The sequence below is a fragment of the Octopus sinensis genome, linkage group LG9, assembly GCF_006345805.1.
Source record: "Octopus sinensis linkage group LG9, ASM634580v1, whole genome shotgun sequence".
NCBI lineage: Eukaryota > Metazoa > Mollusca > Cephalopoda > Octopoda > Octopodidae > Octopus > Octopus sinensis.
In genome coordinates this window covers 89929493-89952722 of record NC_043005.1, presented here as the reverse complement: position 1 = coordinate 89952722, position 23230 = coordinate 89929493, and the positions used below count along the sequence as shown (strand labels likewise).

The window sequence follows — 23230 nt, the reverse complement described above, 5'->3', positions numbered from 1 at the left end:
TTTTAATTGCAGCACAAGACCAAAGCCACCCCACCAGAAATTGCCAAAAACATATAATGAAAACAAACATAAGTAACTGCAGAATAAGTGGAGATGGACAAGAAACAATAAATCGTATTGTCTCTGGCTGCCCAGTCCTGGTTAAGAAGGAATATATTCACATATACGACAGAGTTGGGATCTATATACACTGGACGCTACGCCAAGACTATGGAATAACAACAGAAAAAACATGTATAAGCACACGCCAGAAAAGGTCACAGTAAATGAGAAAGCAACCATACTCTGGGATGTGCCAATACACACTGATAAAGAAATTAAGGCCAATAGGCCCGATATAGTTGTAGAGATCACCAAAAAAGAAAAATGCTTTCTAATCAACGTATGAATACCAACAGATGACAACGTTTCTCTACAAGAAATGGAGAAACTTTCAAAAAACAAAGATCTTGGAATAAAGGTAACTCAAATGTGGAGTCTAAAAACAGAAACAATTCCTATCATAATAGGCGCATTAAGTATGATAAAAAATATTCAGACAAATATATAACAAAAACCCCTGGACTTACAAATATACATAACATACAGAAAATAGCACTACTGGGCACTGCACACATCCTACGCAAAACACTTTTAATACAGTAACAATAAGAGCATCACAACAAATCACAGCACATACCCAAGGCACACAGAACTGTGCTCGGTAGTGAAGTGAAAGCATGTGATAAAAATAAAATTACTGAATAACAACAACAACAACAACAACAACAACAACAACAACAACAACAACAATAACAACAACAACAATGATGATAAGAAGAAGAAGAAGAAGAAGAAGAAGAAGAAGAAGAAATTAAAAATACAACAGACTACTTTTAATAACCACATGGTTCTGAATGCCTTGTAATTAATAACATTCAGAAAAATTCAAACAATAAATCCATCAAAATACCACGTGACTATAAAGTATGTGGAATCAATTAAAGATAACTATTCTATAAATAACCACTCCCAACTAGCCAAGAACATTTGCCAACTTCAACAAACAATGTTGCTTCTGAAATTTATCCAACCAATCAGTTGAGAAAAACAACTCATCGAAGAGTGTGATGGTTAACTACAACTACAAAGCCTAATTCAAATTAATAACGGAGGAAAACTCCTTTTCAAACAATGTCATACTTATATACCCTGAAGAGATTGTACTAATAATGCATAAATCGCTGCATATAAATATACAACAATATGCAATTAATACGATCGAAACACGTGTCGGATAGTTATTATGAATAAACTAACTGGAATTTAACATAAAGTTTGAATGTTCAAATTCTTCATTCTCCTTATTATCAATATTGTACTTTACACTCTATATAGCCAACAAACAAACTGTAACTTCGGATGTTAAAGGAAGTTTACCATAAAATGCACCATCTCAAGGAACCAGCCTTGGCATTCTAAATAGAGAAATTCGGTATCTGCTTGGATATTGTATCCCTTCTATTATATATATATATATATATATATATATATATATATATATATATGTGTGTGTATATATATACATACTAGCAGTATCACCCGGTGTTGCTTGGGTTTGTTTCGACCCTTTAGAATTGGAATTTTTGAGAAGTAAAAATTTTGCATTATGTAGCTTGTTATTCTCTTCAAGTGAACATTTTTCCAGTTGAAATACACCGAAAAATGGTGACACAGCAGTCAAAAATCGTAAAAAAATAGGGATTTTCATAGAAAAAAGCACCTTTTTGATGTAAATAATTTTTGGTTTGAATTTTATCTTCTGGAGAATGAAGAGCAAACCTTCTTCTATCATACTCTCAAATTTGGTCAACTTGCGCTGCAGGGTCTCGAAGGAGATCGTGTTAGTTGAAGGCTACCAAACCTGCCACACACAGACAACTTCAGCTTTATATATATAGATTTGCTACACACTACTTTCCGTCCTTAATAATGAAACTTGGTAGATCCAAAAGTTAAACACACAGACACACACACAGATACACACACAGACATACAAGTTGAGTTTTATATATATAGAGATTTCTCAACGGGGATTCAGGGGAGAGTTTCAGGGAGTCGCTGGCGATGTATCATGATGATCAAAAATCCGGCATGCTAAAATTTGGTTAAAGTGATTCAGACTGCAGACTCAACGCAAAATGGTCACATTTAATTCAAAGCGTTAAAAATGTTATGAAAACAATTGGTATGTGTTCACAAAGTTCAAACGATTAATACGAAAAAACCCTCCTGGCTACATCATTTCTTTGCCGAATTTCTACAATGTTTACGGCGATTCGTTTTTATATCTTGATTTTTTATTTTTCATGCAATTTACGCATGCTTGCACGCGTGGTGAACACAGTTCACGTCAAACAGCTGACTGAGTAAAGTTCACTATTCAATGCATGGGATAAGGCCTAAACAAACACATTATCGATTTTTGCACTTGCGAGATGAATTTCGGAACAGAAATAGCGCAGTTCAATCTTCATTCGCCTAAACTTTAAGTGACCCATTTTTGGCGGTTCTACGTTTTGTTGGCTAGGAGGAGATGTGCCAGGAAGTTAAACACACAGACACACACACAGATACACACACAGACACACAAGTTGAGTTTTATATATATATATATATATATATATATATATATATATATATATATATGTGTGTGTGTGTGTGTGTGTGTGTGTGTGTGTGTATGTATATATATGTATATATACACACATATATATAAATATATACACACATATATATATATGTATATATATATGCATATATACATACATATATATATATGTATATTTATATATACATATATATGTATATATCTATGTATATATATATATGTAAAAGATACATATGTGTGTGTATGGATAGATAGATTGATATGTGGAGAGCTAGATAGTTTGGTAGGTAGATAGACGGATAGATGTTTTAGCTTGTATGTAGCGTGTGACTTTCAAAAGAACCTTACCTGAGTGGTGATTGAGGTGTGTGTGTTGGTTTTATCATATACCCAAGAGCTGCACTTCTGTGTCGTTCGATTTCCATTTTCTGTGGTATTGGAATATATCAAACATTTTTCATAAACCACCTCCCCTTTATCCTCACTCTTTGGAATATATTCGTTGATCAGTTCTTCATGGATTTCACTTTGGATTTTATAAGTGTCATTGTCGTAACCAGGAATAGCACACCTAGGAAAATATACAAAATAGGTTTCTTTGATCTTTCATTTAAATTTAGTTACATCTTCTGTGGCGTCACCCTAAGAAGCTTGCTTCTCAACCATTTCGCCTGAAATATAAACAGGGTCTGAAGACTTTCGTCCTGGAATATAAGATGTTTCTCGGGTCGAGAGACTTCTTTAATATTCTCGCCCGTTCCGCTATGCACAGCTTGCAACTACATTGATGTAGGGCACCATTTTTTCTAGGATCTGCCCTGTGAATACCTATGGAGTCCCTTCGTCCTTCGGCGCCACGGCTGGCTAAAGACATGGCATAACGTCTTCCCGGGATCCTTAACGAGGACTCGTGGTTGGAGAGTCGCTGCTTCAAGGTGTTTCCGGAACGTCCGATGTATTTTTGAATGCTGCTATTGCCGTCGCTGCTTCTGGTGATGTTGTTGACACTGTTACTTCAGCTGTTGTCGGCGCTGGTGTTGGCGTCGTTAATGCTGGTGTAGGGGACATCATCAGTAGCGAAGTTGGTGTTGGTGCTGTTGTTGTCATTGTTCGTGTCTCCGTTGCTGCTGCTATACTATAACCATCGTCGTTGTTGGGGCTGTTGTCTGCGCTATAGTGGTTGTAGTTACTCTTGTTGTTTTTGTTATCATTATAAGCATTATCATTAATGCGGCGAGCTGGCAGAATCGTTAGCGGACCGTGTGAAAGGCTTAGCGGTATTTCGTCTGCCGTTACGTTCTGAGTTCAAATTCCGCCAAGGTCGACTTTGCCTTTCATCTTTCGGGATCGATTAAATAAGTACCAGCTACGCGCTGGGGTCGATGTAATCGACTTAATCCCTTACCCTAAATTATTATTATCATTAGCGAGCGTGCTGCTGCTATTTCTGGTCTAGTTGCTGCCGTGTCTATTATTAATAACAGCAATTAGTGTGAGAATCTGAGAGGTGAATATGTTGAATAAAATATTTAACTGTACTTTCTGTATTTTCTTTTATCCAAAGCCAGGAACTTTTCAACACCTTGTGTGTGTGTGTTTATATATATATATATATGTCTCGATTTTTAAAAGTTGCATAAAAAACATTCTAAACGCTCTGAAATCATCACAACACCTAAATTTATCCAACAAGTTCAACAGACCATTGTTTACAGTCCCAGAAGGTCCATAATATCAATTGCGAAAGACCTCCAAGTTTCAGAAGAAACAGTTAGAAATGTTGCCCACGGAGACATCAGATATAAGTCTTATATGATGAGGAAAGATAAATTCGTCCGAAAAAGCAGAAGAAAGTCACTACATCAAATCTAAAAGGTTATTAAAACTGCAGCAGAAGATTTGATTTGGTTTTTCTCAAACGAGAAAATCTTCGACCAAGATCAAAAAGTTAAGAGAAGAAATGACAAATAGTTATGTGCAGACCCTTCTGAAGCTACAAATGTTAAGCATACAAAATTTCCTGCAACTTTCATAGTTTTAGGCGTTGTCAGCAATGAAGGATATGTGATCCCCCCTTACTTCTTTCCACAAGGCTTTAGAGTTAACTCTGCCGCCTACATTGAGGTCCTGGAAATAATTGTTATGCTCTGGATAGACAATGTATGTAATGGAAGGCCATATGTGTTTCAGTAAGACTCTGCACTATATATAATACATGGCTCTAGTAACTCAAGAATGGATGACTGAAAGTTTTCATGATCACATAACCCTTAACATTTGGCCTCTTCATTCCCCAGATCTCAATCCATTGGACTATTACACGTGGAGCGTTGTTGAGAGAGAGGTCAATGAACACGCCCATAATACCAAAGATTCCTTGAAAGCTGCCATAGTCAGAGTAAATGTCCAAAGTGAACCAGGACCACTTGATTCGAGCATGTAGATGATTTAGATCTCATATAGAAGCAGCTCTTGAAGCTGAAGGTTGCCTTATTGAATAACATTATAGAAAAGAAGGTTTATTTTTATCCCGCATAGCCTTTTTTTATAAATAAAGTTATTATCTGTTATGATATCTGCTTTTTTTAAACATAAATCTGCCCTCAAATATCTTACAGACAGACAGACACACACACACACACACACACACACACACACACACACACACACACACACACACCACACACACACACACACACACACACACACACATATGTAAGATAGCTGAGGAAACTAGAGCATGCAGGTCATTCGCCAACGCAGAAAAGGTGGTCAGTGATGCCTTACTCTTACTTTAGCGCTAACAATATCATGGCATTCGAAGAGAACACAACCCGGTTCTCGCCAAGCAAATCAAGGCCAAGCTTTTAATCAGAGCAATCACTGTAAAGAGTTAACTCATACATCTTAGTCCCTCTCAACCAGCGAGCATTTACGAATGTATTCATGTTCATTCTTCCATTAAATAAATCTTAAGTTAAATGTTTGTGATTTTTGCTTGTGTTTGTAATATACTCAATCAGCCTAATCTCATGCTACGACTGATACAACAATTACATCTGGATATTTATATTCTTAGGGCCAGCCTACATAGAGCACAAACGATACAGAAAATTATAGGGGTGGAAGAAAGTCCAACAGCTGTTTCTGGGGGCTCAGAGATCCTTAATAATGTTGGTAGATTTAGTTCATCCCAATTTTAGTCGTGTGTATACAATTACACCTTCGGCCTTCAGAGTAGAGATCTTAATGCAGGCAAGTTCAGATCTCTAACCTGATGACGGATGCCCCTCTCGACCAATGTTAAATTGTATCCATTATGGGTGCACATTGTGATGAACTAAATCTACCAGCATTATTATGGAGCTCCAAGCCCGAGAAACAGCTGTTGGACTTATAACACCTTTCTTTCACATCTTTAATTTTCTCTGTCGTTTGTACTCTGTGTAATATACATTTATACATAAAAATTCATATGATGAAAACTTCCACCTTTTGCTTTCTCCCATTTTGCAAATATACATATTTTGTATTTGATGTATTTAATATATTTAATATATTTGATTTGTCTAAGCTGTTTATCTGAATAATTGCCTCTGAACCCGCTCAGTTTGATCTCTCTTATAGCCTTTCTTTACTTTGTGGAATGATGTCCTGTAAAGTCATTAGAGTGTATATTTGGGTCTTTTGAGCCCTACTAAGTGTCTTCTATACGGAGAATCTCTGGATCTCATCTGCAACTATATATGTACGTGTGTGTGTGTGTATATATGTGTGTGTGTGTGTGTGTGTGTGTGTGTGTGTGAAGTGTGGTGTCTGTGTGAGTAAAGGGTAAAGACCCATTTTGGTCATGAGTGACCATGAGATTGCACCTAAAATGTTACCCCCCCCGAAGCGCAAGTCCTGGCAAGGTTGTTTATGGAAGACTTGCAGTCACCCATGCATACCAGCTTCCCCTCTCCACGCCACTGATGTTCCTCAAGGGAAAGGCAAAGGGGCTGATACAGCTTGGCACCAGTGATGTTGCAACTCCTTTCTACAGTTGAGCGAACTGGAGCAACGTGAAGTAAAGTACCCTGCTCAACGACACAACACACAGCCCGGTCTGGAAATCGAACTCATGAGGACAAGCAAACAGAGAAAAGACCTTTCATCAATTGTCGTCTGCCTATCTACTCCTTTATGTGTCCTGTTTTCCGTGTTTTCACTCGTTTTTCCTTCGTTTGTCTACGTATTTCATGTTACTTCCCCCGTTGCGACGTTCTGTTCGCATATATATGCATGTATATATATATATATATATATTTCTTTACTACCCACAAGGGGTTAAACACAGAGGGGACAAACAAGGACAGACAAAGGGATTAAGTCGATTACATCGACCCCAGTGCGTAACTGGTACTTAATTTATCGACCCCGAAAGGATGAAAGGCAAAGTCGACCTCGGCAGAATTTGAACTCGGAACGTAACGACAGACGAAATACGGCTACGCATTTCGCCCGGCGTGCTAACGTTTCTGCCAGCTCAACTGAGAATGTGTGTCTGTGTGTCTGTCTGTCTGTGTGATTCCCTAAAACTTGAGAACTACACAACCAATTTCATTCAAATTTTACACATGCCTTACGTAGGGTCTGGGGAGCGTCATGGGCAAAAACAGTTTTTAACTTTTTGCTTACGGCGAGCCCATAGCAATATCATATATTCTCCACTATTTCAGTATTACGTGTTAAAAGTGAAACAAAAGCATCTCTCTATTGTATGTATATGGATATATATATATATATATATATATATATATATATATATATATATATATATATATATATATATATATATATATATATATATACTCAAAATAAGCAACAAGAATAACTTCGGTAATTTGGTACGATCGTTTCACGCTACATCATTTTATTAAATATTGTAAGTATTACAACAGTTTTAAAATGTTGAGCAATCATAAGCCATTTATATAGGTTTTCTATTAATACATAATTTTCATATTATTTGATAACATTATAGAGAAGGTAGATATATAGACAAAGATGTCGATTTGAATTTTAAGAACATTAAGGTAGTAGAGTTTATCTTCTGACTGAAGATTATTCATTAAGTTATTTTGAACTGCTAGAAGGTTGGGAAGTATAATCAGTTGAAAGGAGACAAAAGAGATTTTCTATTTACAGAAATAGGGGTGAAATATATGTCAGAAATTCTTCATAAACAAATTACAGTAGAGAGTGGATTATAATGCCCTAGAAGCTGTTTATTACTATTTGGCAAACAGATTTTGTATTAAGAAAACTAGGTCAATGTCAGATGGTCACAGTGACCACCTATATACCAAAAAGTTATAGAGAATACAGAGATCCCTTTATACTTATATACATCAGCTTTATACTTAGCTGGTAGGTGTTGAATACTTTGATACGTTGGATTAAAGGAGAAATTATAAATCTAATATATATTCATTTTGGAGAAAAATCTATCATTCATTATGAGTAGGCATAATACTCAATAACTGAGGACAAAAGTCTTATTAATAAAGTAAATATATTAGGGGTCAAATATATATATTAGAAAAAATGGAAGAGGAGTAATCAAGATGAATAATTTTCTTAGGTTTAGTAGAAGGTGATTTATTTTTATGGAGAGAAGTAATCAAGAAGAGTAAATTACTCAGATTTAGTAGCTAGTGAATTGTTATTAATGAATTAAATAATAGAATCTGTTAGACATAATATTTACTACCCGCGGAGAAAAGCTGAATGTATATATATATATATATATATATATATATATATATATATATATATATATATATAGATGTATATGTATACATGTATATGTATAGCTGTATATGTATACATGTATATGTATAGATGTATTTCTATAGATATACATGTATATGTATACATGTCTGTCTAGATATATATATATATAGATGTACATGTAATATGTACACATATATATACACACATATACATGCATACATATATACACCCATACACACACACACACACATACATAGGCGCAGGTGTGGCTGTGTGGTAACAAACTTGGTTCCAAAACACATGGTCCTCAGTTCAGTCCCACTGTGTGGTAACTTGGCATGTGTCTTCTGCTATAGCCTCAGACCAACCAAAGCATTGTCAGTGGATTTTGTAGACAGAAACTGAAAGAAATCAATTGTAGATATATGTATGTGTATATGTAAGTCTATGTGTGTGTCTTTGTGTTTCTCCCTCACCACTGCTTCACAACTGGTGATCGTTTATTTACATCCCCATAACATACTGCTTTCACAATAAGAAACTGATAGAATAAGTACCAGGCTTATCAAAATAAAAAAAGCACTACGCAGTGTCTCATATTTTTATTTGCCCACTTACTTGTATCTATCAATTTATTTTTGTGTGTTTGTGTGTGTGTGCATGTGTGTATACATACATTATATATATATATATATATATATATATATATATGGATTTCGTGGACAGGAACTGAAACAAATCAATCGTATATATATATATATATGTAAGTATATGTGTTTTGGTATTGGCAACATGAATGACAATGGTCAGAGACTACTTGAATTTTGCACATACCATAACCTGTGCATCACCAACACATTCTTTGCCAACAAAACATCCCACAAGGCATCTTGGAGACATCCAAGATCTCACCACTGGCATCAGCTGGATCTCATCATTACACAAAGATCCTTTCTGAATTCTGTTCAACTGACCCGTAGTTACCACAGCGCGGATTGTGACACAGATCATTCACTAATAAGAAGCAGGGTGAGGATTCTGCCTAAGAAAGTCCATCACTCCAAGAAAATGGGCCAACCACGCATTAACACTGCCAGAACCCCCGACCCTACACTGCGACAATATTTTCCTGTTTCTATCAAGGTTGCCCTCAGTAGCTGCCCAACCACCTCTGCTGAAAGTAGGTGGAATTATATCAGGGAAGCTTTGTATACCACATCAATAGATACTTTCGGCATGAGAGAAAGGCAAAAGCCAGATTGGTTCAGTGCTGGGCTCTCAGAGCTGGAAACAGGTATCGAAGCAAAGCGTGCAGCTCTGATGCAATACAAGAGGGATTCTTCTACAAGGCCACTCGAAGAACTCAGAAAGGCAAGAAATAAAACCCAACTGACTGGCAGACGCTGTGCAAATAGGTATTGGCAGGAAATCTGTCAGAGTATCCAGTCAGCTGCTGACAGTGGCGACACCCGTGGGATGTATGCCGGTTTGAAGAAGGCCCTCGGTCCATCCGCAACCAAGTCAGCCCCTCAGAAATCAACTACTGGAGATTTCATCAAAGACCAAAGCAAGCAAATGGATAGATGGGTGGAGTACTACCAGGATCTCTGATCACGGGAGACCACGGTAGCTGAGGCTGCAATCGAGGGTGTCAAGATCTTGCCAGTCATGTGTGAACTTGACAGTCTGCCATCTATAGCAGAGCTCACCAAGGCTATTGGCTCCCTAGCAAGTAACAAGGCTCCGGGAAAAGACGTCATCCCCTTAGAGATCATAAAACCCGGTAAAAACACTATCCTGGTTCGGCACCTTCATGAGCTTCTGTGTCAGTGCTGGGAAGATGGTACAGTCCCTCGGGATATGCGGAATGCTAACATCATTACGCTTTACAAAAACAAAGGTGACCGTGGTGATTGTAACAATTACCGTGGAATATCTCTTCTAAGCACTGTTGGAAAAGCCTTTGCTCGCGTTATCCTGTCCAGGCTGCAACTGCTTGCTTCTCGAATTTATCCAGAATCGCAGTGTGGCTTTAGAAGAAGCAGATCAACTATTGACATGATATTCTCCGTACGCCAAGAGAGCAGAAAATGCCATTATATATGGCCTTCATTGATCGGACAAAAGGCTTTGACTCGGTAAGTAGAAAAGGCCTCTTCATCTTGCTCCAAAAATCGGATGTCCACCAAAGCTGCTGAGGATCATCACATCTTTCCATGATGATATGCAAGGCACCATACAGCACAATAGTTCAACATCAGCCGCCTTCCAAATAAAAAATGGGGTAAAGCAAGGTTGTGTCCTTACTCCTACATTATTTGGTATCTTCTTCTCGCTGCTGCTGTCACATGTCTTTGAGACATCAGATGATGGAGTGTTTCTGCACAGTAGAACTGACGGGAAACTGTTCAATCTCTCGCGTCTGCATGCCAAGACCAAAATCAGAAGCATCCCGATCAGTATTTGCCTAAAGTGTATAATGCAAATATTTGGACCTTCGACTTCAAGACTTCAGAACAATACTAACCGAGAGACACTATCCACCCTCATTTATAGATGATGGAAATAATTTGAGGGGAGGGGCACTGTCAATTCCATCAACCCTAATACTTGGAAGGTAATTTCCTTTACTAAGCCCAGAGGGATGAAAACCAAAGATGACTTGAGCATGGATGTCAAAAGCCAAATCCTGTCTCCCGCTTGGATTGTATCGCCACAGTGTCATCAGGTATCAACAAACTCATTAAATGCGAAAGACAACCTCTGTGGAATTTCAATTCAGAACACAAAGAGGAACAAAGGTCACTAAGCAGGCGTGGCTATGTGGTAAGAAGCTTGCTTCTCAACCACGTGCTTCTGGGTTCAGTCCTACTGCTTGGCAAGTGTCTTCTGCTTCAACCTTGGGCCAACCAAAGCCTTGTAAGTGGATTTGGTAGATGTAAATTGAAAGAAGCCCATCATATGTATGTGTTTGTGTCTGAGTTTGTCTCCCACCATATTTTGACGACCTGTGTTGGTGTGTTTATGTCCCAGTAACTTAGCGGTCCAGCAAGACACACAGATAGTACCAGTACCAGTAATACATTTGTGGGACAGGTACCTCGTGCAGCTGAAGTGTTGAGGCACGTCCCTGCTAAATGAACTGATAGGCTTGAGACAAACTTGACTGGTCCTTAACTGGACTTTACAGGTATTTCATTCTATTGTCCCCATAAAGAATGAAAGGCAAAGGTGACTTTGATGGCGTTTGAACTCGGAATGTAAACAACTGTAACTAAATACCACAAATTATTTTGTCCAGTTCCCTAAGAATTCTGCGAATCCACAAACCAAATAATAATCGTTTCTAATAAAAGGCACAGAAATTTGGGGATTAGAGGCTGGGGTTAGTTGAAAGCCTTAAATCCCAGTACTTGACCCCAGAAGGTTGAAAGCCAATGGCTGCAGTCCAATGATTGAAACAAGTAAAAGACAGAAAAATAAAAATCAGGAATTCTGGAGAGAAGGATGAGGGTACTCTTGATTAAATCAATGACACTACATCCTTAGTAATATATTGATTGAAGCGTGAAGAAGTTTTTAAAAAGGGAGACAAAAGAGAAGGGCTCTAATTATAGGGGAATCCGTTTGTTGAGCCTCCCTCTTCAAGTCTATAACTAAGTATCTGGGGAAGGAGATTTAGTAAGTTGCTTCTGATTGGACCCTATGGGTGAGGTACCTGAGGACTCTGCCCCCATGACCCTTCCAGGAATTATGGGCAGAGAATATGTAGGGATGATCTCAATATATCGATAAAAACAAGTGTAAAGATTTCAGGTATAATGCACCCATGGTGGAGATGGTGGCTGGGAGTGAGAAAGGTTTTTAACCCCAAACAACAAAGAAAAAAATGTCTCAAGGAATTGTGGTTTTGAAGCACCACCATTTAAACTACCCACCTAGAATAAATAATTATTTCAAATTTTTGCCACAAGGGCAGCATGGAGAAGGTGAGGATAAGTCGATTGCATCAACCAAAGTGTTGAACTGGTGCTTATTTTATCGACACCGAAAAGATGAAAGGCAAAAGGCCTCGCGGAATTTGAACTCAGAACGTAACGATGGGTGAAACACCGCTAAGCATTTCGTACAGCGTGCTAACAATTCTTTTCTATTCTAAGCACATTTTTTTTTGGGGGGGGGGAGGAGGCCAGTCCATTAGATCGACCCCAGTACGCAACTGGTACTTAATTTGTCGACCCCGAAAGGATGAAAGGCAAAGTTGACCACGGTGGAATTTGAACTCAGAACGTAACAGTAGAGGAAATACCGCTAAGCATTTCACCCAGTATGCTAACGTTTCTGCCAGCTCGCCGCCTTAATGATAGCGGTTTCAAATGTTAGCACAAGGCCAGCAATGTCAGGAGGACAGTTAGTCGATTACAACTGGTACCTATTTTATCGACCTCGAAATGATGAAAGGTAAAGTGGACTCCTGCGGAATTTGAACTCAGAACGTAATGACGGACAAATTACAGTTAGGCGTTTTGCCCGGTGAGCTAACGATTCTGCCAGCTCGCCGCCTTAAATAATAATAAGAAATCATTATTATAAACTTACCTGTAATCTAAGTCAGGTACAATAAAAACCATGCTTCCAACTTGTAAACCATCCATAATTGATGAAGCGAACAGGAAACTTAGCATCAGTTTCTGATAAAGTCCACATCCTCCAAGTGTCCCAATCACTTCTTCGTAGTCCATGGTGAACAGACCTCTCAGAACAAATGTGTCGTCTGCTTCAAGCAATTTCTAAATGTGTTTGCCTCTGCTTGCAAGAATGTCTATCTCCTTTCATGCATACGCACATACATATATGTATCAGGTGTGCAAGTGAGAGTGGGAAAGGGGGATGAATGTGAGTGAAAGACTAGCATTTGGGATTGGGTGTTTTGTGGAAGTGACAGGGGAAGGGCAAAAGACAAAGAGAGAAAGAGTGTATGTATGTAAGTGTGTGTGTGTGTGCTTGTTTGAGAAAGTTATAGATACATTCTGCAGTCCAGATAATATATCTATGTGTTTTAGTATATGTGTATATATATATATATATATATATATATATAACTAATGTAGAATAACATTTTTTTCGGGAAAAAAATTTCATCAATGGCCAGCATATCAAAAAATACCTTTAAAGGTTAAATTTATCAATAATTTACAAAATAAGAGCAAAAGAAAAATTCTAATGCCAAATATGCCGAAAAAAAGACAAACATTTTTCCATGGGTATGAGTAAGTATTTCACTTATATCTCACGTATTTATCGCTGAAGATGGGGAAATTCTTATGAATTAACCCCGAAATTGGGACCAATACGGTAATAACTATCAAAACTACTACTACTACTACTACTACTACTACTACTACTACTACTACTACTACTAATAATAATAATAATAATAATAATAATAATAATAATAAGGATAATAATAATTACAACAGCGACGCCGATAATGATGATGATGATGATGATGATGATGATAATAATAATAACAATAGTACCAGGCAGTGGCTCTCATGGCTTCTGACCTTAACTGATTGGAAGTGTTATCATGTACATTGTTTTGTCTTGGTATAAAAGATGGGCTACAGCAAATATTCTGCTCAATACCACAGATTTGCTTGTCAGTTGTTTGACCATAACCAGTTGAGCATGTCCCTTAGTGGCTGACGATATGTGCATCTCTGATCACGAGCAGAAGTAGCGGAGGAGCATCATAGCCATGTGTTGAGAGGGATTCTTTGGGGTTTGAATAATTCACCTTTGGAAACATGGGTGTTTCGTTCATCATCCTAAAGTAACCCTTATTCAGGGACCTTTTGAGCAGGATGGGCTACTCGACCAGAAGAATATTCTAACTGGGCCCCACCTGCAAGGTCATGTGTTGTTTATTTTGATATGAGATCACCATGTCGCGCACATATGGTTGTGATGCATGTGCCTGGTGTACCCTTATCAGACGGGTAGTCATGATGGGTATGCTGGGCTTCGTATATTTTACCCCAGTGTCACTTTGATGGCATGAACTGCTCTCTCACTCAGTAATAATAATAATCATGGTAATGCTCGCATTGATATCGATACTAGAAACGACAGCAATATTACGATCGATTCACCTAATACCACCCTAGCTACTACCAGCACTACCACATCTCTCTCTCTCTCTCCCCCTCCCCCCTCTCTCTCTCTTTCCAATTAACCATCATAGAACCGATAACTGCAACTTCAGACCCAGGACAGATTGCCCCCTGCAAGCCCAATGCAGAAGATTCAACGTCGTATACTGATGCACTGTTCACAACATGGTAAATAATTCCTGTAGCCACTACATTGGTTCTTGCACCAATTTTAAACAAAGGTATTATGCACATTTAAACTCGTTTAAATATAAAGAGAATAGTTATTCTACATCACTAGTCAGCCACATACACCATCTAATTAATAGAAAAATACATCATTAACTTTCCTAGGCTATGATAGACTCGCGTACCCTTTATCAGGGCCAACACTCTAATTGTAGACTTTGCTTAAAAAAAGCTCTCAAAATTCTGACCCACAACTCACCAAAATTGCTTAATAAATACAACGAGGCCTTCACTACGTGTAAGCACAAATTCTTCGGCACTTTTAAATTCTTTCATAAATCTATATGTAAGCTCACTCCACCACTAATAGCACCCACATACATACCCCTATGATCATTAACACATACCCCTTCTATATCTCTATAACTCTTACTTCTCTTATATCTTCCCACATATCTACCGTACTTCATCATACTATAAGATGAATATTAATTCTTTAATTCATCCTTAATTTATTTTAAACCTTAACCCTCAAAATTCCCTAATATAAACCCCTGACTCTAACTCCCACTCATAAATAATTTAATATTCAACTAGCTCTTCTTTTCTCGACCACCTACACACATACAGCCCCATTGCTAAAAATAACTCTACTGCCACTGACCTTAGCGAGGATGGACATAAGCAATTACTACTAAATTTCCTTCCCAGCAACTTTAGACTTTGTAACTACCGGATATCTACTACTCTCTTTAAATTCCTTTTATTTCGTTCTATTTTTTTTACCCTACTTTTTTTTTACCCTATCTTCCTCTACCTCCTCATCCTCTCTCTTATCTTCTCAGCTACCCCATACACAATTCTTAGACACCATACACATATACACATTACTTTATCATTAGCCAATCCTTAAAATCCCCCTTACCTCACTCTATACACCCGTCTTTCTGACTTTGCCTTTCATCCTTTCGGGGTCGATAAATTAAGTACCAGTTACGCACTGGAGTCGGTGTAATCGACTTAATCGTTTGTCTGTCCTTGTTTGTCCCCTATATGTTTAGCCCCTTGTGGGTAGTAAAGAAATACATATTTCTTTTCTTTACTTTTACCGATTAACAGCCACCTCTGCTACCATTCTGTTACTGAATGTTGATATGTTCGCGTCTTTTTCTTGGGATGTCCACCATAGAAGGACTTTTACCTACAGTTATTGTTGCCTTTAAATCTTCTACAGTTGCTGGCCAGTGTTGATACACTCGTGATTTGAGGTACCTCCACAGAAAAAAATTACATGGGGTTTAATCCAGGGAACCTGGTGGGGGGCACCCAAGATCACCTGGCATAGAAACAAGATGACGCGGAAACATGTCATGGAGGACTCCGAGTGAACGTCGAGAGGTATGCGATGTGACACATTCTTGTTGGAACCATAGATCATCCGGGTCATGATCGGCGAGTAACTGGACGACTTTCAGAGAAACTTTTCGAGCAGTTTACAATAACGGTTCGAGGTAACAGCTACTGTAGTACCTTCCTAATCGAAAAAATAAGGACCCTACACGCCGAAACCACCCATGGCACACCAGATGGTAACATTCGCACTATAGAGTGGTCGTTCGTGGAGTTCACATGGGTTATTGTCTGACCAGTATCGAAAGTTTTGTTTATGAATGGATGTACGCTTCATCATTGCAGATCAGAATAGCTGTTGGTTTCATAATCTGTCTCGCTTAACTCCTATACAACCATTATCTTGTAGGCATGCATGCGGATAGACCCGTGTAAGATTCTGCGGACACTTCGATTGGACATGTGTAAGGCAGATGCGTGTTTTCGTGCGAAACGTTTGGGAGACTACTGTATTGAAGCTGCCACAGCTACGGTATTTTCTGGCCCTGTAGCGGCTCTAGGACGGCCAGGACTTTTCCAGTTTAAAGCCGTTGATGTTTGTCTAAAGTTGGAAACCCACCAACGAATTGTTTTACCATCCTGTACGGGATCATGATGATAAAGTGCAAAGGCTCTTCGGAAGCTATGTTGCGTCGTTACGACAGATTCACCGTTTTTAAACTATTCGACAACAAATGCACGATACTCTCCACTCCAGGCCATGGTGGATACTACCTGAAACAGAAAAAAATTGGCATTTAATGAACTTCATAGAAATACAAAGTTTTTTCATGCAACTTCATGGGGTTTTTTTTTGTTTGTTTTATTAACCTTTCAAATCGGGACAATCTTTCTGCCGTAGCCTGTATCTCTCCAACCTGAAACGGAGGCTAGATTTACCAAATGTTTATATGCATCTCCCACTGGTTGAATATCCTTGCTCTGTTAATGGCCACCCCACAGATAATGTGTCTTTTAATACTTCTTTTATTTCTCAAAATTAAGATAAAGTTCTTTTTTAATCTAAATTATTCTCTCCATTTTCTACAGTGCTCTTCCATCTATCTGGTAGGCTTGCGAAGCCCCTTTCCCAAAATCCACTTTTCCGTGACGAAAAATACTCCTCCAGTACTATACTGACCTCGTCTACAGAATTCATATTTTTTCCGTCGAAATGATTTTGAAGACTGCGGAATAAATGATAACCAGAAAGGCCAATGTCCGGCGAATATAGTGGGTGGGGCATCATTTCCCATTCAAACTGCTCCAGCCCTTAAAATGTTATCCTCGCTGTATCTGGTTGAGCATTAGACTCGGAAAGTTCACGAGGAACCCATTGACCCAATTTGCTGATTTTTCTGATGACACGCAGGTGTCGATGAATGGTTGAATGACCAAATCCAAGCTTCTCTGCTAGTTCCTCTACACTTATAATGGTATTTTGTTCCATCAGGGTTTGCAGGACATCCTCGTTGAGCTCTACAGATCTTCCAGGATGCAGCTCGTCTTTTAGGCTGTAGCTTCTGGCTCATAATTTCTTAAACCACCATTGACACAGGCTTACGCTTATTGACTGATCCCCATATACTGTATTAATATTCCCCGCACTTTGTGTTGCTGCTTTTTTTGAACTCATAATGCAAAATATACCAAATATGCCCCTTAGTCACTTCCATTATAATTTTGAAAAAAATAACTGTTAAAATCGAACTGCACTCTTTAAAACTTGCACTAAGAATAAGTAGAAGGTAAAATTTCTACCTGCTTTTACAGCAAGTTGATGCAGGTAGTTTATCCCGTGCCCCTCCGACTTTTAATTCATGCAAGTGAAAAAAACGTATTATTTATGGGATGACCATGAATAGAAATCACTGGAATATTTTCACTCTTTGTTTTCTGTCTATTTAGAGGTAGATATGAATGTATAATTTTTCTATATCTAACCTAAGTGGTTTTATCTATATTTCCATCAGTATCTCTATCCGCCTATCTCTCTCACTCTCTCTCACTCTATCTCTCACTCTCACTCTTTCTCCCTCTCTCTCTTTGTATATATTTACATATATATATATATATATATATATATATATATATATATATTTTGTGAAATAGAAAGATGAATAATCTTGTTGCAGATTAATCAAAAGTTTAACCGATACCTTGGTAGCAAAAATCACAGCAGAAGACAGCACGGTTGGAGGTACAACCATATGGTGTTGCAACCGTGCGTTGGTGCGGATAATTGAATTTTAATATTATTAGTGAATTGAAGAAATGGAGTTGAACGAAGATTGAACAGAAATCGTTTTTATTGCATTCTACACGTGTTTCGAAAGGCACAATTTACCAAATTCCGATTGAATAATGAGACCATATTGTGTCTTTCTCTTCAGGAAGAAATAGGAAATCCGTTGGAAAAAACAAAAACAGAACAGAGGCGGAGCAAAACAAATCGAACGAGGCTCCTAAGAGCCCATGGCCAAACTGTTTATCAATGTATGTTGAAAACGGGTGGTGGGTGCGTTGAAGATTTTAACGGGTCAGGCAGCGGTCATTCCGGTGGGTGAGGGCACGGGGTGCGTAGATGTTCTTTGTGACCGAGACTAAAGTTCTGACTATTTAAAGAATATTAGGTGTATTATATGGGGCGAGAATTAAACGAGATATAAACAGTAACCGCTCGACAACGTAAGGGGTATTAGCCATCTGATTGTGGCTCGTTCCGAGATTTATTATTGTTTTCAGACAGTTTTTCTACATCAGTGACAGTGGTTACTGTGAAAAACATTATATATTATTTGCAAGGGAACTCCTTCATCGAAGACCGGTGCTTACCATGCGTTGACGAGAGGCAATTACCTTGAAACTATAGTCCGTATGTAGTACTCGGGTCTTCGAGGGAGGATGACCTCCCTTTGCAAATAACACAAGGGCACTGAGATAGTGTCTAAAGTCCTTCTGGTGACGTTGATCGCCTAGGGCTAAAAGCATCAGTAACACCCCCCCCCCCCAGTGGCTAGCCACATTCAGATGGCTAATACCCCTTACGTTGTCGAGCGGTTACTGTTTATATCTCGTTCAGATATTTATTATTGTATATATATATATATATATATATATATATATATATATATATATATATATATATATATATATATATCAATGTGCTATTGGAACACCAACACAAATTAGACTAAACAAGGAAACATTCTTCATTGAAAAATATAAGCCCAAACTTAACCACTCTAACATTCTTATACAGAGAAACTCACCCCATTAAGTAAAAGAGGCAAGAAATATAAAGCGATTATCTCCCTTACACCGGAAGAAATCACTTATTATCTCCACTTACCTGGAACTCTTCTGTACACTTCATAACGAAGTCATAAGACGATGTTTTGAGAAATTTGAAAAGTTAACACGAAACCGGTAATTTCTTCAAAAACTATGTCACTGTATGAAAAAATTTTATAACATTCTTCTGACATAATGACTCAAATATATTTTTTAACCTTTTAAAACAAGCCTTCTGTAGTTTTTTTCACTTTTTACTATTTTCTATATATTCAACCACGTGCTTTCACACACCAACTTTCTCACCTTATATATATATATATATATATATATATATATATATATAATATATATATATTTATATATATATTATATATATATATATATAAATATATATATATATATATATATATATATATATATTATTATATATATTATATATATATATATATATATTATATATATATCTAGGGCGGCTTTTAAGCTAGCTCCTGTGGAGGGCTCTTTATTGGGCCCAACAATGATACTTCATGCATTGAGTACATATTAATTTGATTAAACTTTAATATTTTTCAAGCAATGAACAATTTTCATCAAAACAATGATATAATTTGTCGACTTTGAACTTATTGCAGAGCTTCATGAGAAACAACATTTTTCGTCTTCCCATTCGGGGTTCAGTACAATTTGTTTTCTGTCTAACTTCTTTCTTTCTCTCTCGCTTTCAGTTGATTGTTTTCAACCATCACAGTACCACCACCGTCGCCACCACAACTCTCATACACACACCATTCAGACTTCTCACGCCACCACCATCAATACCTTTGACTTCGCAGCCTTCCTCTCCACTACCATCCCCACTGTCTTTCACATTACTATCACCATTCATCCACCACGTCCACCACCACCAGCATCACCACCACCACCACAACAAGCACCAGCAGCACCACCACCACCACAAGCATCACCACCACCACCAGCATCACCGTCTCCCCCGCCTCTATTACAACTACAGCTCATACTATTACTAACGCCCCATTACTATCACAACCGTCAATCTCCTACCTTCTCTATGCCTACTCTCAACTTCACCCTAACATGAGCAATAATAGGAGTATCAAGTAATAACGAGAAAGAGGGTCGAAGTGTGACACACTGACACACAGAAATTAGTTTTCGCATTTATTATATATTATATTATATTATATTATATTATATTATATTACACACACACACACACACACACACACACACACACACACCATATAATATATATATATATATATATATATATATATATATATATATAACATAAGGGACTAAAGCCATCTGAATATGGCTAGGGACAGGGCAGGGTGGTGGGGGTGTTACTGTTGCATTTAGCCCCAGGCGAACATCGACGTCGCTAAAATGCAACAGTAACACCCCCACCACCCTGCCCTGTCCCTAGCCATATTCAGATGGCTTTAGTCCCTTATGTTATCGAGCAGTTACTGTCTATATCTCTTTTAGAGAATTATTATTGCTATATATATATATATATATATATATATCCATGTGTATGTGTATGTATGTATATATATAAATACATGCATGCATACATACGTATATATATTCACACATATATATACATATATATATGTATATATATATATACATACATATATATATATCGGATTACAAAGGCTTCCTGCTGACGATTCTGGCCTTGGCAGATAAATTCTATTCATTTGCTAAAAAAAAAGATGAAATTGCAGTACAGGATTAGCTGAGATGGTAAACGTTTTTGATTTTCATTCCATTTCATGAATTTATCCTCTTTTTGTGTATCTAGCACTCGCTTCTTTATTTGGAAGCCTTTTAATGTATTTATATATATACATGTATATATATGTATGTATATATATATATATATATATGCCATTTTTCATTTGCTATATATATATAAAGGTAAAGACCCCCTTCGGTCATGAATGACCATGGGATTGCACCTAGAAAGTTACCCTCCTAGACACAAGTCCGGGCAAGGTTGTTTATGGAAGGCCAGCAGTCGCCCATGCACACCAGCCTCCCCTCTCCACGCCACCAGTGTTATCCAAGGGAAAGACAAAGGTCGATACAGCTTGGCACCAGTGACGTCGCAACTCATTTCTACAGCTGAGTGAACTGGAGCAACGTGAAATAAAGTGCCTTGCTCGAGAACACAACACGCAGCCCTGTCCTGGATTCGAGCTCACAACCTGACGATCGTAAGCTCGACGCTCTAACCACTGAGCCATGCGCCTTCACTATATATATATATATACATATATATACATATATATATACATACATATATATATATATATATATATATATATATATATATATATATATATATATATATATATATATATATATATATATATATATATATATATATATATATATATATATATATATATATATATATATATATATATATATATATATATATATATATATATATATATATATATATATATATAGCAAATGAAAAATGGCAGATGGAATATTCGAGAATTTATTATTAATAACGACAATTGTTTCGACACATCTAGCATCTATCCTTCACGAATGGGACGCTCAACAACTGGTTCAGGAGCATCCGGTGGTGCAGATGTGTCTCGACGGGAGATAAACAGATATACCTCGTTAAAATAACAGTTCCGCAATATATCTTCTTATTGTGTTGAAAGAAAAGCAGTCAGACGAAGGAAATATTTTCATCTACATAGAGAATCAGAAATAAAAACGAACGCGAAATACAGCGATGAAAGTATTAAGAATAACCGTTAACAAATATGGATGTATAAACGCAATCGCGCAAGCTGCATGACGCGTATACATTCGCTCATACAAGCGCCCGCGAAAATGTGAGCATATGCACACGTGAGGTTTAGTGCTCTGACGATTAAAAAGCGAGTTTAATTGCTACTTGGTGTTTATAACAATGGGGAGGTTAAAAGCAAACTAAATTCGTCCATACCTTAAAATAAATTAACAGTTACTCAAAATTCATTCCCACTACATTGCGCGAAAGTACATTTATATGATTGTTGACATCTTGTGAGTCTTTCAGAAATAATGATCTTCACATTATCTATCTAGGTCGTCCCACAGTATACTCCAACACTGTTTCCACACGTTTTCCCCATTCATCTCGATCTTCCATTATGGTCCTCAGCTCCTGTAACCCTTTCCATACCAGTATCCTCCAGCAAGCTGTCGATACAGGTCGTCTTCCTCCTTCCTCTCCTGGTTCTTCCTTCCGTTGTTTGCCAGAGAATAGACAAGGATCCCTGGGGCAGAGACGGCACTTCCTAGGAATTATATTGTATGGTTTTGCGTGTCTTACTACGAACCAGGTTATGCTGCACTTACTTTTATCATCCTTCAGTCGCCATACAAAACCGGCCAAAGATGTTGAATGTCTCTGATTGTCTTAGAGCAACTTATGCATTGCATAAACAATACCAAAATGTGACAAAGGTTCAATAACCCACCAACTGGATCATACGCATCTAAATATTAACAAAGGAGATGTAAACCGTAATGATAAACACCAACTACGACCAATTTGTAGTAGTAGAAATACTTATGATACAGCCAGCATGTTAACAGCATCGGTAAACGGAGTCGGAGCTGACTTGTATACAAATAAATACGATAAATGCTCATGCAGAGAAAAATCAAAATGTTCATTGATGAATCTCTGCATGAGAACAAATCTTGTATATAAATTCACCGTGCACACAAG

General features: G+C 37.6%; 1 protein-coding gene across 3 annotated transcripts in view; it reads right to left on the bottom strand.

The window, feature by feature from the left end:
• Window positions 1-13286, bottom strand: part of LOC115215469 (organic cation transporter protein-like) — a 104432-nt gene extending 91146 nt beyond the window's left edge. The window contains exons 1-2 of one of the 3 annotated variants that reach the window (XM_036506091.1): window positions 13025-13286; window positions 2999-3221 (exon numbers count right to left, since the gene is read on the bottom strand). In XM_036506091.1, the coding sequence (XP_036361984.1) occupies window positions 2999-3221; window positions 13025-13167 (366 nt within the window). In that variant the 5' untranslated portion in view covers window positions 13168-13286. The remainder of the gene's footprint in view (window positions 1-2998; window positions 3222-13024) is intronic. The other 2 variants (XM_036506090.1, XM_036506092.1) reach the window with 2 other exon arrangements.
• Between the last annotated feature and the right edge of the window lie 9944 nt (window positions 13287-23230).